Source organism: Furipterus horrens, unplaced genomic scaffold, assembly GCF_987537825.1.
Source record: "Furipterus horrens unplaced genomic scaffold, mFurHor1.1.pri manual_scaffold_11, whole genome shotgun sequence".
Lineage (NCBI taxonomy): Eukaryota > Metazoa > Chordata > Mammalia > Chiroptera > Furipteridae > Furipterus > Furipterus horrens.
The window spans coordinates 9342573-9358262 of NW_028327181.1; the positions used below are offsets into that span (position 1 = coordinate 9342573).

At 52.2% G+C, this 15690-nt stretch overlaps 1 protein-coding gene across 1 annotated transcript in view; it reads left to right on the plus strand.

The window, feature by feature from the left end:
• The window catches only part of SRRM4 (serine/arginine repetitive matrix 4), a 131866-nt gene extending 117228 nt beyond the window's left edge, over positions 1-14638 (plus strand). The window contains exons 9-13 of the mRNA XM_090292501.1: positions 5287-5591; positions 9558-9761; positions 11497-11607; positions 12200-12334; positions 13906-14638. Of these exons, the coding sequence (XP_090148627.1) occupies positions 5287-5591; positions 9558-9761; positions 11497-11607; positions 12200-12334; positions 13906-14221 (1071 nt within the window). The 3' untranslated portion in view covers positions 14222-14638. The remainder of the gene's footprint in view (positions 1-5286; positions 5592-9557; positions 9762-11496; positions 11608-12199; positions 12335-13905) is intronic.
• Positions 14639-15690: the final 1052 nt, after the last annotated feature.

Consider the following 15690-nt stretch of genomic DNA (forward strand, 5'->3'; position numbering starts at 1 on the left):
CTCTCATTTCCCCGCCCCCTACAGACATGCCCTCTGGGATAAACTACTAGCACTCAAATTCTTGTCTCCATTTCCGGGAGAATCCATAGTAAGACCAGCGCTATTTCACTTGATGATTAAGCAGATCTTACAGGGGCTGAATTTTCCGGCCAAGACCCAAAAACAGGCCTCTGTGTAGACAGGAACTGAAGGTCAAGGCTGAGATGGTCTGAGTGGACCAAAGAAGAGAGGCCTAGTGTGGCGGTTCCTGGTCTTCAGTGGGGGTCCCAGGTACCACAAGGATGCTGTTACTGGGCAACAGTGGGCCTAGGGAACTCCTAGTGAGTATCTGGAGCGCTGTTTTGCAGCCACGCTGGGAATAAAGGGGCAGAGAGCAGGTGCATGCCTAGCAGAGGAGTTCCCAATGGAGGCAGAAGAGCTCTTCGAGCTGGATTTTGAGAGGCCTGTTATCTAAACGAGGAGGCTTGGAGGAGCAGGCTGAGCTGCCCCATCTTGTTGGTGTTGAGTGGGCCACTGTTTGCGTCTTACGTGCCAGAGCGGGTGTCTGGGTAGGAAGGAGATGCTCAGAGGCGGGAGGACAGAGGAAAGAGACAGAACCCTCTGTTGTCTGCCTGTCATGACGTCCATGACTTGAAGGTCTCCTGTGAGTCATCACGCAGTCACCCCCCTCACCCACACACACACATTCTGTCTCTGGCTCCCTTCAATTGTGTTCTTCCTCCTCTTTGTGTGGTGCTCTGCAGAAGGTGGAGTCTGAGGCTCAGAGGCCATTAAACCATCCAGACATCTCTAATGAGTTTATTAAAACATTCCCGTCCCCCGGAAATATAGACAGAGCCCATCAAGACGTGTAAAGACAAAGACAAAGAGGTTTTGGCTGCCAGAAGCGGGGATGAGTGTCTGCAGGGCACCTGCTTCCTCCCGACCCCCACCGCAAGGGGGGGCTCTGATCCGAGCGGGTCAAACAGAGTGAGATAACTGTGTGTTCAGTGCCTGGCGGGATGTCACATCCCGCCGCTGTGCCCTGTCGTTGGAGTTAAAACCCCACTGTCCTCCATTCACAAGACCGGTGTGAATACTTCCTGGGGACGCTTCAGCGCAGAGAAGGGCATATTTTTTTCTAATTTGTCTAGCCAGAGAGGGGCGCTTCCTTACAATTCCTGGCCCAGGAGGAGCATGCGTTTCCACCCGGTCACTGTACGGGCCGGGCCAGCAGCCCTGCTGTGTGCAGAGGGCCAGAGCAGGTCATCTTTCACCCGATTTCAGAATAGCAGAGGATAGAAGAGGAAGTGAGAGCCGGCACGGCTCCTCTCACCCGGAGGGCTCCTCCCCTCCACTGGGACCTGTGCTGCTGAGAATCTGGAGATCGAGTCCCTCCTGGGTCTGAGGATGCCCTTCTCTCTGCCCCAGGCCTGGGCTTAACGCTTGATTCTAGAAGTTCTCCTAGCTCACACAGCCAGCTCTCCGCTGGTCTCCTGACCCCAACCTGCAACCAAGGCTTCACCTACTTTCCTAGAACTATTCTGAGTATGATGGAGGCCAGTCCCTCCCTAAAAATCCATCGGCTTTCCAAAGCTGGCAGTCACCCAGTTGGACCCCACCGGGGCCTGATCACCAAGCCAATACGTTTAGTTAGCATGGGCCCAGGTGCCCAAGCTTAGGCTTCTAGGGCCTGTGGAACAGATTTACTTATTTAGCAAGATTTACTGAGCATCTACTCTGTGCAAAGTGTGGCAGGTACTTGGGTATAACACGGCACCAGTCACATATTACCTGTGCCTTCAACAAGCTCCCACCCAGTCGGAGAGACAGGCAATAAAACAAGTACTTACTCCTGAGTAACAGTGCTCTGGCACACGACTGCCACTCATTTTTGAATGAGTAAATAAATGAAAGATTGAATGAATGAGTGAATGAAATAGAATTCTATGCCTGGAGGTCAGAGGAGGCTTTCTAGAGGAGAATGAGTATATTTAGTCATGGGAAGTGAGACAGAGGTGAAGACCGTTCTAGGCAGAGGAAATGGTATGTGCAAATGGCCTGAGGTTGAGAAAGCAAGATGTGGTGGCAGAGCCAAGATAACTCTCTAATTGATCAGCTTAAGGTTGTGGAGGGCCAGGGTGGCATGTGCAGAAGAGATGAGCCTTTGTGAAATACATAGGGTGGGGTTCTAAAGGGCATTGTCATCTGTGTCAAAGAATTTAGATTCATCCCAAGAAACGGGACTTTTAAGCAAGCAGGAGAGGTTGGTGTTTTCAGGCACCGGGGTCACCCCAGTGAGAATACTTCAGTAGTATCTTTATCTCTGTTTTCTGGTGATGATGGAAGAGCATGGTGCCACACAGAATTCTCAGCTGTAAACACACATGTTACGTGTGGATGTTAGTTATGGTCAGGTAGGAACACAGGTTTCCTGTGAGCTCAGGGTGTGAGGTTGAGAAGGTGGAGAAGAAAAGTCCCCTTCTATATCCACCAGCCCTGAGGGCCTCCTGCTGGTGAAATCTTTGCTCATGGTGACCCAAGACGCTCCAGGGCCAATCATTTGAAATTAGTAGTCAAGGCAGGAACAAGTACCTGGCGAGACAAAGGCCAAGCCTGGATGCCGCCAGGTAGCAAGCCAGGAGATCATGGAAACCGTTGTTCCCAGGGGCCCCTGCACTGGAACCTGGGACCCTCCAAGAATGGCCTGCCCGACCCGCTCATGATCTCCTGGCCACCAAACAGTCACCATCCCTGAGGCAAAGGTGCTCGGAGCTCGTCCCTGGCCCAAACCCCAGCCTGAGAGCCTGGGTCCTGGCAGGTAGATACACGTTACCTTTCCCACTCCCAGAGGTGGGAAGCTATGGCATCCAAATTGCAGGTAGGGAGACAAAAAGAAGGGGCTGAAGCAGGAACAGGGCCATGATGTTATTTTTAAAGAAGTCTTACTCTAGAAAATTCCACCTGAGCAACTTTATTTTGAGGTCCCTTCTCCCAAAGCAAGGTTAGCCAGGACCCCCAGCAGGTAAAGCTGGACCACCCCCGTGTCTGTGCGCAAAGCCTCCTGGGAGAATCCACAAGGGAGTCCTGCCTCCTCAGTCCAGGAGGTGACACTCTGAGCTGTTGGGGTTGTCACCGTTATTCTCCCAGTTCCAGTGTTTCTGTGTCTCACCGTCATGACCTACTGCTGAGAAGGCAGAAATGTTCCTTAAGAAAGCCACAGGTCCCCCTCCTTCAGGCCCACGGTGCGTGAGACTAAAGCGGGGAGGAGGCAGGCTCTCGACGGTGAGACCTGCACTAGTATTTGGGCAGCCCAGGCAAGCATCTAAAGGAGGCCCACATACTATCTGTCTAAATGTTTATAAACCACGCCAGCAGACTTAAATGAAACTGGTTGTGCTGTGTTGGCAAGCATACCTTCCAAATTATCTGAAAAGTAAGACTTAAGTGTGGAACGTCAGACCCTTCAGAGTGCCAGGCCACGATGTGGCAGTGTGGGGAGAACCTGCCCCAGGGCCAGCCCCTCCCTTCCTGTCCCACCTTCCACACCAACGAGCACCAACATGCACAGGGACACCTCGGCCCGAACATCCGGTTCTGTGTGGAGAGCCCCCCATGGACCTAGGAGTGCACACTTGAAACACAGTCTCTTCTGGGGAGAGCAGGTCCAGGGATGAGCCTGCAGAGGAGACCCCGGAGGGGTTTAGGGGCCATCAAAACAGAATTCTGGGATCTCAGGTCCCCAGAGAACAGTCTCCGGGAGGGGGCTTCCAGCTAGTGCCCTCTTGATCCCACAGCTTTCTCGCCCCATGGGGATGGTGGTGGTTGGAGGAGGCCCAAGGCACGGGTTCCTCCTGCCACAGCTATGTACGCATGGTACTGTTGGTGGGGGCAGGAAACCGAGCCTGGGGTCACCCCAGCCAAGACACTCATCTGGACACTTAAAGAACGCCATCTGCTGTGCTTCTGAGCACGCCACTGCCTTCCCAGGGCGGGCTCTCCCTCACTTCCTGGACTCCTTCATCTGCCCTGGGTCAGCCCCAAGCAGGATTCAGAGAACCCTCCTCATTCCCAGTCACCCCAAAGCCAAATCTCTAAGCCCCTCCCAAAGCCCTCTGTTGCAAGCTTACACTCCCTGGTTCGCCTTGACCTTGACACCTAGACAGAGGCCACCTCTAGCCCTCACTTGTGTTTTCAGCAAGGGTTTCTCAATCCAGCTTGGGCATTAGGGGGCTGACAGGAGGTTAGTGTTGATGGCTGGAGGTCCCCTCCCTGAGAAAGCCACACAGAACCGATGCTTCCCCTGTCCGCAACACCGAAAAACCAAAATGCTAAGTTCAGGGCCCAGTGTGAGGATGTGCAGAAAGGTGTGTGTTTTTTCTTGTCATTTGCGACTCTAATGATGGACTCACGTTGCCCGCTCTTCCCTTTCTCTTACACCTTACCTACCTACTAAAGGAGGAGTTCTTGCTTGGTAAGTGGATAAAATCCGCAAAGACATGAGAGAATTTATTAGAAGCCACTCAAGAGCCTTAGCTACCTTCTCCAGGGGGAAAGGACACACACAAATCTCCGTAGCAAGCTTTTTGTTTGATTTCAGTCAGACTATTCGACTTCCATTTTTTTTTTGTCCCCTTCCCCCATTTCTTTTCCCTTTTAATTGAAAACTACTAAAATGTCATTTTGTGACCTTGACTTTATATATTATATATATTTAAAAACTCATCTTTATTTCATTTCTTTTCCCCATGTGATATTTGTTTAGGGTTCTATTCAGGCAACCTCTTATTTTTCAAAACAATCCAATTCATTGAGAATTTGGTTGAAGCTTAAAATTTTGACTTTACCTTTTTTTTCTTTTTTTTTTTTTTAAGTTTCAAGATATATTTTTTCAGGCTCATAGCTCCGTTTCTTTTTCCCCTTCCCCTTTATTTTTATTATTGTTTTAGGTTACGGGTGTTTACACCCCGCCCCCCCTTCTATTAAGTTGCCTCTTTGGTTTGAGTTAATTTATTAGAGATTAAATTTTGTATAATTTCCTTTTTCTTTCATTTAATCTGGATCGCATGCTTTTTCTCTGCATGATTCCTAAATCTTCCAGTTATCCTAGCAGGGGGTAAAAAAAAAAATCTCTTTTCTGTGGCATTCTTTCAGGAATTTGTGCTTTTGTTTTTTGGCGTCCCTCCTCTCCTCTCCTCTCTCTCTTTCCTTTCGTTACAGTGCATCATGATGGTAAACATTCTAGGTATTTAGACGCAGCCGCAGGCCCCGCGCTCGGCAGCGTCCGACGGGTGTTTTTGCTTTCAGGTCACTGGGTCGGGCTCTGCTGCTGACCTCTTTACCAAAACAGCCAGCCCGCTCCCCACCTCCCGAGGACGCTCCCAGGAGTATGACTCAGGCAATGACACCTCCTCGCCACCCTCCACGCAAATCAGCTCAGCCAGGTCTCGGGGGCAGGAGAAGGGGAGCCCCCGTGGGGAACTCAGCAAGAGCCGGGACCTACACAGCGGCAACACCTCTGATTCAGGGAACTCCTTCACCACCTCCTCACCCCAGAACAAGGGGACCACTTTGGAGAGTCTCTCCCCCACCAGCAGGGGCAGAGAGTCAAGGTCAGTGCACCTGGGCAAGAGAAGGGGGTCGCACCATAGCTCCACCATCTCAGCCTCTCACCCTTGCCCTGCACCACCCCCTGGGCTCTGACCCAGGGGTCTTTTATTTGCAAGAGGGCAAAAACTCACATTGGCATATTTTTGAAAAATTCAAGGATAGTCAGCTTCAGGTACAGCTGGATCCAGAGGCTCAAAAATATATCCTTGGGAATCTGTCTTTCCGATTACATCTCTCAGCTCTGCTTCCCTCTCTGTTGGCTTCATTTCTCAAGCAGAACCTCGCAAAGCATTGGCAAATGTGCCACCCAGCTAACATTCTGTCAGGTTAGCCAGCCGGTGGCAGGAAAATGCCTCTTTCCCCCACATTTCAGCAAATTATCAGGGCAGGTGCTCGTTGATTCTGCCTGGCCCAGCTTAGGTCATTCATTTGCCCTCCCTGGACCAATCACTTTGGCCCAAGGGAGGCTGCTGTGTTCTTAGCTAGAATTTATCCCATGTCAGCATAAGGGCTAATGAGCAGAGTCTTCCCATGAACACTAAACTGGGGAGGAAAATCCAGGCTAGTCACATGAGGAGGATGGTGGAGTCTGGACCGCAAAAAAAAAAAAAAAAAAAAAAAATGTCATCTTTACCAGTAATCTCAGGAGAAAGTCTAACATTAAATTCATTTAAAGGAACTGTCATTTAAACATATACCACAGTATTTACCCAAATGCCATGAAAATGTATGCCCATACAAAAACCTGCAATGGATGTTTGTGTAGCAGCTCTATTGACACTTGCCAAAACTTGGAAGCAACCAAGATGTCCTTTAGTAGGTGAATGGATAAATAATCTATGGTCCATCTAGACAATGAAATATTATTCTGTGCTAAAAAGAAATGAGCTATTAAGTCATGAAAAGACACGGAGGACCTTAAAATCCATATTACTAAGTGAAAAAAAGCCCATCTGGAAAGGCTACACACCGTCTGATTCCGACTGCGTGACATTCTGGAAGAGACGGAACTCCGGAGACAGTGAAAGACCAGTGGTTGCCGGGGGCTGTGGGGGAGGGAGGGAGGGAAGGAGGAACAGATGAACAGGCAGAGCTCGGAGGATTTCAGGGCAGTGAAACTAATCTCTATGGGACAATGATGGTGGCCACGTGTCATTCATTATACATTTGTCAACACCCATAGGAAAGACAACACTGAGAGTGAACCCTCATGTGAACTTTGGACTTGGGGTGATAACGATGTCAGTGTGGGTTCATTAGTGGTAACAAAGGTACTGCTCTGGTGGGGGATGCTGGGCGTGGCGGAGGCTGCGTGCATGGGAAGTTGTGTATGTGCGGGTGCCCATAGGACCATTTCAGGCAGAGGGAGATGGAGCTATCATGAAACATCGAGACTTCTCAACTTTTTGCCCATTTAACACACTTGCTAGATGCAGTTTTCCTGCAGAAAATGCTTCCATGCCCTGCAGCCACTTATAAGACAGTTGTGATTCTACTATTTCATCACCTCCTGGCTCTCTCACTCAAGAAACCACAGCAAGATGCTAATCACTGAGAATACTGTCAGAGTAACAGCTACAACAATTCGCTGGTTACTCACTCTGTACCGTTCATTCAATGACTTACCCCTCAGCCTTGGCAGTGAAGCAGTCTTCAAGGACAGAGCGCCCTGTGTCCCCAGCACAGAGACACTTCAGTCCCAAACAGCTTGGCATCCACACATAGACCCGGCCTCTGGTGTGGCTGCTCAGGACATCCCTGACCTCAGTTCACACTCAAGCTTGGCTGGGGTCCAGGGCTGGGCCAGAGCCAATGTCACTGTCTCCAAGAACAGGCGGTGATGTTCCCAGATGGGAGCGCGAGGACATGTGTCTACTGATACACTTGCACACTGCTTGTGTGCAAGAAAAACTGAGGATAGCAATAACCACAGCAGCAGCAGTAATAATAACGGCAGCTGGTACTTATGGAGCCCTTGGCTGCATGCTAGGTGCTATGCCAAAGGCTCTTCATGAACCATTTTCCTTTTAAATCCTCACCAAACCTTTATGGACTTTTATGGGATAGGTACTATTATAACCCCCCCCCTTTTTATAATTTATGTATTTATTTTTAGAGAGAGAGGGAGAAAGGGAGAGAAACATCAACATGTGGTTGCCTCATGCACACCCCCTGGAACCTGTGCCCTGACTGGGAATTGAACCAGTGATCCTTTGGGTCACAGGCCAGCACTCAATCCACTGAGCCACACCAGCCAGGGCTTCAACCCCTTTTTAGCTGATGGGGAAACAGAGGCTTGAAGTAGCTGAGAAACCCTGTTAATGAGGGCCAACACCCAGACTCAGATGCAGATCTGTCCCCAGAACTGGAGCGAAAGCCTGAGCTGCACTAGCAGTTACCTGCTCACTTTGCTCTACGTGGACAGCCAGACTGAATAATTTAGCCCCAGCCTTTCACTCGAAATATAAATGATCTTTAAATCCACGGCTACTTTTGTCCTGTGAGCTGTCAGCTGTGAGCAGAGGGCTGAGGGGAAGAGGCATCAGCTCTGAATCAGGGGAACCACAGTCAGGGAAGGCGGGGGCTGGCAAGGTGCCAGGGACATGGGCTTCTGAGCCGGACAGGTCCGGGTCTGGGAGTCCCGGTGGCCTTGAGCAAATAACTAGCCCTCTGAGTCCTCTCTGTAAATGGGATAATAATAGCACCAGCTTCCTGAGGGTGTTGGGAGGACTGAATGAGGTGAGGCCTGGGAAGGGTGATGCCATGTCAGGCTTTGTCCTAGGCGCTGGGATACAATGTCCAGAGGGACATGAGTCCTGTCCCCAAGGAGCTCAGTGTCTGCGGGAGGAAGAACAATTATGAGACCTAGTGAGGTCTTCCTGGGCTGTGGGGGGCATAGGGCGGGGTCTGGGTAACACATGGGAAGTCCCCCCGCCACACTTAGGGGGCATCAAGGAAGGCTTCCCTGAAAAGGTGAGGTCACACTGAAGCCGGAACCATCACTAGGAGTTTTCAGGTGACGAGGGGAGGAAAGAGGGTTCCTGGCAGTGGAATGTGCTAAAGCCTGGACACAAGGGAGGGGACAAGGACATTTCAGGGAGAACAAATAGTCTCCTAGGACCAGAGCTGAGAGAAATGTTCCAGAAGCTGAGCCTGGAGGGGTGAACAGAGGCCAAGTCACAGTGAACCCTGAAACCTGCTAACATGATTTGCACTTGACCCTTGGCCCAGTGCAAATGAACATGTCCTGACTGAGAAGCCAGCAGGAGCCCAGCTCAGCTCAAGGCAGGGTGAAAATACAAGACAGGACACTGTCCTTTGGGTGCTTTTGAACAAGCCCTCTGTCTTTTGGGTCTCAAGTCTCCCGTGTGCAAAACGGCTCCACCATGGTTTCCCAAGTGTCATCCAACTACATGTCAACTTCTTGAATTTTACCCTATCTACGTACTACTCTTACTTTAATAAACTCACTTCTTATATAAGGTAACTTAGAGTACTATCTTAAATAGAAAATGAGTATCACTTGTCCTAAATAGAAGGCACCTGTAAAAGTGTATATGCTTAAACAGTGTAATTACTTCTGGGTGGTTACAGTTGCCTGCCCAAGGCTCTGAGCCCCAGGCCTGCTGTCCTCTCTCTGGGAGGCCTTTCCCGTTCTTGTGATCAAAGGACTGGCAAAAACTCAAAAGGGAGTAAATCTCCCGGCATGTGACTAGGTGATGTTTACCATCATTCCCCTGCCTGATGACCCAAAATACTCTGAAGTACCCCCCGCGGGGACGTGGCCCACTCTCTCTACTCCTCCAACACCTGCGGCCTGGGATCACTTCCCGAGGTCGGAGGCAGAAAGGTGGGAAGAGGGTTCACAGGCACCTCAGCCTGGGCAGAGGTAGGGTGGTAAGTGGCAGCTCGAGGTGCCCCCAGCCAGTGGGCAGGCCGGGTACTGACGAATGTCCTCCCTCCCGCAGAGGATTTCAGTCGCCATGCCTGGAATGCGCCGAGGTGAAGAAGTCCAGTTTGGCCCCCTCCCCAGCCCGGAGCTCCCCCATGAGAGGGTGCTCCCGCAGCTCCTCCTATGCCAGCAGCCGCTCCTCCAGCCACTCCTCTCGATCCCCAAATGCCAGGGCCTCCCCCAGGTACACCCGGAGCCGATCCACCTCCTCTGGGAAAAGGTGAGTGTGGTTTTGACCTTCGCTCTGCAGCATTTCCTCCCTGGGGAGCTGATAAGGTAACCGAAGGTGTCCTTGGGCCCATGAGGAAGAGGAGTCAGACAGACTCCAGTCATAATGCCCGTTTACCCAGTACTAGCTGGTGGCCTTGGGCCTCTGTTCATCTCTCTGGGCCTAGCTTCCTCATCTACAAAATGAAAACAATAGCAAAACTAACCCTGAAAGATTGTTCTAAGAACTAGAAGACACTGAGAGCAATACTTGGAATATAATGAATATTAGCTATTATTGTTGCTATTGGCATAGGGATGAGTTCATTGTGTCAATTAGCTCTGCTGCATAAAAGAAGTACCCCCAAACTTAGCATCCTTAAACACGTATTTATTTAATGTCTGATTCTATGGATCAGCAGTTTGGGCTGGGCTCCGCTAAGTGGTTCTTCAGTCTCTCTTGGGCTCACATATGTGTCTTCATCAGCTGGTGGGTTGGCTGGGGGCCAGCTGGTTTGCTCGATGTCATCTCATTTTCCAGCAGGCTTGTCTAGGCTTCTTCACGTGGTGATGGCAAGGTCCCAAGTGAGAGAGAGGGGGGCGGGGGGAGGCAGCAAGATAGCAGTGTGCAAGGCCTCCTGAGGCCTAGACTTGGAGATGTGACATCCCTTCTGCCATTCTGTTAGCCAGAGGAAGTCACAAAGACCAATCGAGATGCAATGTGTGCTCCTCTTAGTGGGAGGAGCTGCAAAGTCACATTTCAAGGAAGAACTGTCTATATTTTTGCATTCTGCCAATTATAATAGTGATTGGTAATTGCTTAATTTCTCATATCAAATAATAAGGCGGCAGAATGCACAGACACAAGATCTTAGGAACTGGAAGATTCCATGCAGTCTAATCAACCCGTGACTTCATGGAGTCCAGCTTTCCTCTACAAACAGGAATTCCCAACAGCAGTCCTAGTATTCCTCTTTTGCAACCATATAATAATAATAATAATAATAATAAAATAGTTGCTTACTTAGTTGGTTCCTTCAAGGCCAGTTCATTCAAAAAGAGGAGAAAAGGCAGCTGATAGAAATATTAAATATGACTGACATAAATAGAAGAACAAATCAGACAAAATAAAGTTAAGGAGAGAAATAAAATTAAGTCACAAGAAAGGTTAAGTCCTAAAGGAATGTCTACTTTGTAGAGTTGCTGAGGGGGTGGGCTGCAAATACGACTCGGAGCTCCCTGGCAGAAAAAGCAAAAAGGGACATTGCTCCATTGATTATGAAACGATTAACAACCAAAAATAATAATAATAATTGAATGAGTTGCTCAAAAGAGCATTTACTCCTGATGTTTAAGTCTATGAAAACTGGCTCACATGGCTCCATATTTCCTGTGTGCTGGCTGTGAGTCAATATGCTTAGTGATTTACCCTAATTTACTCGTTTAATTTACAATTCTATATGGCAGGTACTATTATTGCCTTCATTTTACAGATGAGACTCAGAGACCAGCAATCACCTGCCCACGGCCACACAGCTGATAAGTGGCCAGGATGGTTACGGATTCAGTAAGAGGAAGTTGTTCATATTATTATTAACACCCTGAAAGGGAGGAAGGCACTGCACGCTCCAGTAAGGGCCTGCTTCCTCCACCTGGCCTCCAGGAAGAAAAGGACTGGAGACCAGCTGACACCCAGGGCCACCCTGGGAGCTCAGCAGGCTCCTCAGGGGCTGCCTCCTCTCCTCCAGGTCCTACTCGCGCTCTCCCAGCTATTCCTCCAAGTCTGGCAAGAGGAGCCCGCCTAGCAGAAGCTCTCGATCCCGCCGCAGCCCCAGCTACTCCCGCTACAGCCCCAGCAGGTACCGGCCCCGCCCCCAGGCACTGGCCCCACCCCTCGGAGTAAGTCCCGCCTCCCAGGCGCACCTCGGCGGAGTCCCCAAGCCCCGCCGGCGTAGGAATAGGATGATGATTTAAGCGTTCCTGTAGTTTCCTTTATCTTAGCTGGAGTGGCCACTGAGGCCCCATATATATCCTTGTGTCCTAGTGGACCCCGCGCCTCAAACCTTCCTTCGGCCACACCCCAGAATTTACAGCCCTTTCACACACCCCGTACTACTCTACCCCGCATCCCGGTATTGAGCCCCCAGTTCTTAGGCACCAGGGCCTGTGTAACCCTCAAATGCTCGTTCCTGCAGCACCTGCACCCCTGTAATGCCCACCCTCAAAGGCAGACACCCTCCACACGCCCGGCCCCACCCCACCCCACGATACCCACGCACACGCTCTCTCTATAGCCCTGTCAGCTCCGCCCCCCCACCCCACGCAGATCCTGTCGCTTGCCCCACTGGGGTGGAGGGCATTGGGGGCCGGTAGTGAGCGCCCCTCTTTCACCCCCTGGCACAGTAAGCCAGACCAGCCCCAGCCCCCATTGATCCCTCCACATCCCTTCAGGGAGCGGGACCCCAAGTACAGTGAGAAGGACTCACAGCAGCGAGAGCGAGCGCGTCAGAGACGCAGGTCCTACTCGCCCATGCGGAAGCGCCGGAGAGACTCCCCAAGCCACCTGGAGGCGCGGAGGATAACCAGGTGAGACACCCACCTTCACCCTCACTCCCACCCACCACCCCGTTCCGGCCTCGGGCTCTCTCCAAGCCTCCCTAGGGCTGGATTTCAGAACTGTGGGAGCTCAGGGACTTCCTCCCCCGCAGACTCCCAACCACTGAAATTGTTTGCGTTCAAAACCTCTGGCCAACACTGCGGGACGTGCAGGGGAGTGGGCGGGGCCTAAGGCTGGATGGGGTGGGGCTAAGTGGGGGGCTGCAAAAGGGGTGGGGCCAGAACTTGGAGCTGTGGTCAGGAGGCGGGGCTGGGGAAGAGAGGGAGGTCGGGCCAGGGAATGGGGTCCCTGGCAATGGGACAGGGCCTTTGCCTGGGGCTGGGGTTGGGCAGTGCAGGCAGACCTCCTCCCTCAGACCCTCACGCTCAGAATCTAGGCTTAGATGGACGCATCCATAATTATACCCTGAACCAAGTGTGCGGAAGGCGGCAGGATTAAGTTCCGAAGGTACTCGAAGGCAGGTAAGAAGGAGAGTACTGGATTTGGCGTGGAATCCTGGCCATGCTACTTTGCAGGTGAACTGGGAAAGTCTCTTCACCTCCCAGAACTGCAGTTCACACCCATGAAATATTGGAGGAAATAACTCTCAGGGGTATCCTGAGGCTGAAATGAAAGGAGACAAAGCTATGCATGTGCTTTGTAAATTTAAATGCAGAACACTAGAACCTGCTGGGCACCATCCTTACGCACTAAATGGTCAGACTAGGTGGCTTTCTGTAACCGGTGAGGTTTTAGAAGAGAGAAGCCCTAGAAGAGAAGCCTGAGGCCTGAGTGGAAACCTGAGAGAATGGCGGGGTGCTGCTCTAAAACAGGCTCCTGACAATCAGCTGGGCTTTTCCTACTGACCCTTAAAGGGTCGCCCACTTGGTCCAGAGACCCACAGGGCAGGGGGAAGGGAGGTCCTGGCTGCCCAGTGCCTCCTCCCTGGAGAAGGCCTGGAGGAGGAGAAGGAACCTGTGTCCCCAACGATAAGATGGGGTAATGGCCTCGCCTTCTCCCTGGTGCATAGGAAGGGACTTGTACACCCACTGCCTTGACCACGGGTGTCCTTGGGGTTGACTTGGAGGAAGGCTGAGATAAAGGAAGTGGCATTTCCAAAAGACTCTCTGGTTTCTTGATGAACTCATTCAGAGTTTCCCAAACTTTGGTCACTTAATTTTCTTTAAATAGACTTGCCCTTTTTTAGAGGGGCATACATTTATTTCAAAAGGAAACTTGATACCCTACAGTAAATGGAAAATCAGCCTCCTCCTCCATAAATAGAAGGTTCTAGTAAAAGTAAAAATAACAAATTCCGTGGCCAGCTGGAGGCTCTGTGCCGCAGGATCGCTGTGTTAAAAAGTGAAATTATCACTTTTCAAGACTTGTTAGCGCTAGTTTTGTCTACTTGATGTTCTCAGAGCTGCAAGGGGAGAATCTTTTCCGAAGGGACTGGGGAATGGAAGGCCGCTGCTAACTTTCCCTTGGGACAAGGCAGAGGCTCCTGGGGCGAAGGCTGGGCGGAGTCTGACCCTCCATGTGCTCCCTCTGGTCTCCGTAGCGCCCGGAAACGCCCCATCCCCTACTACCGTCCCAGCCCCTCTTCGTCCAGCGGCCTCAGCAGCGCCTCCTCCTGGTACAGCAGCAGCAGCAGTCGTTCAGTCAGCCGCAGCTACTCCCGCAGCCGCAGCTACTCCCGCAGCCGCAGCCGCACCCGGAGCCCAAGCCGGAGCCAGAGCAGGAGCAGGACCCGCACGAGCAGCAGCTCCAGCTCCCGCAGCCCCAGCCTGGGCTCCCGGAGCCGGAGCCGGAGCCGAAGCCAGAGCCGGAGCCGGAGCTACAGCTCAGCAGGCAGCTACTCCAGCACGAGGCGCTAAGCAAGGGCCCTCTTTTGAGCCAGCTGCCTGCATGGGCGGGGCCCTATCACTGGGCCAGCCGCCCCCTCTCTCTGCCCACCCTGCCTTCCCCTTGGTGACAGACATTGAGGGCTCCTGGACCCTGTCCTTTCTGATCTCCTGGGGAGGAGGAGAAGAGGGTACAAGCCGCTCAGAGCCTCCACCAGCACCACCCGGGGCGCAACTCAGGCCTGGGCACGTGAAGAGAACCACCCACCCTCTGCTGGCACAAAAACGCCTCAAGGTTTTAGAAGAAGCGATGGGTCCATGACTCCAACCTGTGGGCCTGGCCAAGGAAATGTAGCTAGCTGGTTCGCTAACACTGCTCCCAGGATGCAGATGGAAGGCCAGTGCTAATTCGTCACCCCTGCCCCCTCATTCAGTCTTACAGCTGCAGTTTATGGCTCCCTCATGGGGTGGCGGGTGGGTGCGGGGCATGGGGGGCAGAGATGAGAACAGATCAAGGGCAATGCAGCTCCAGGAGATGGGGTCAGGCCTGTCACTTCCCGGAAGAGGCCAGAGCAAAGACTAGAAGGCTCTTGAATCCTAGAAGAGGGACGTATATGAGTAGGGGACTGGACATTCCAGTTGACAGTAGCGTCCTCTGATAATGAATAGAGGCGCAGAGGCAGAGGTCAGGCCACTGCTTCCACTGCCCCAGCGTGGTCAGGAGGAACAGCCCAGCAGTTTCTCGCAATGGAGAGGCTACCACGTGGCTTACACGAGATGCCCCTTGGCTACTCCCAGGGACCCCGCAACCTCACTGAGAAAGGACACAGTGGACAGTCGGGAAAGCATGGTCTACATCCCCACTTTCCAAATCTGTCTCAGCCCCACTAGCTGGCACCGGCTTAATTCCACGGGACCATCTGCTGAACATTCCCCAGTGCCATGGCCGGCTGCCAGTCCCCAGCGCCAGCCCGTCTGGCCTTACCCTCTGGTTGGCGCCTGTCTGCCCCCTCTTCACCGCCCACACTGCCACGCCCTGGATCCTGCCCAGTGCAGCTGAGCACCCACCCGCCCACCCTCAGCCTCGGCCACCCCCTTGGCCTCAGGAATTTTGCCAGGATGGGGCACAGCAGCTCAGGTTAGAGGAGACAGACCCACATTCAGAGAGTGTGAGGGGCTTGCGTGCTCTGCGCCTTGGGCTCCCCCTGGCTTCTGAAGTCCTTGTCAGCTTGGGGAAGCCCCACCCTCATTCCTGCCCTCAGCCCGCTGTCCCCTGCCTGAGGCTGGCAGTCGGGTAAGTCGATCCCTCACACACAAATACCAGCAGCTGCTTCGTCCACAGGGGTAACTGAGAGCAGGGGTGTGAGAGAAACGATCCTTAAAATAAACTCCTGGGCATCCCCTCAGCAGCGCATCAGCTTTCGGGAGCCTCGTGGGTGAGTTTCAGGTTTGTGGTGGCCACAGCAGCAGGACAGGGCGTGGAGAGCATGAGGGGACAGTTC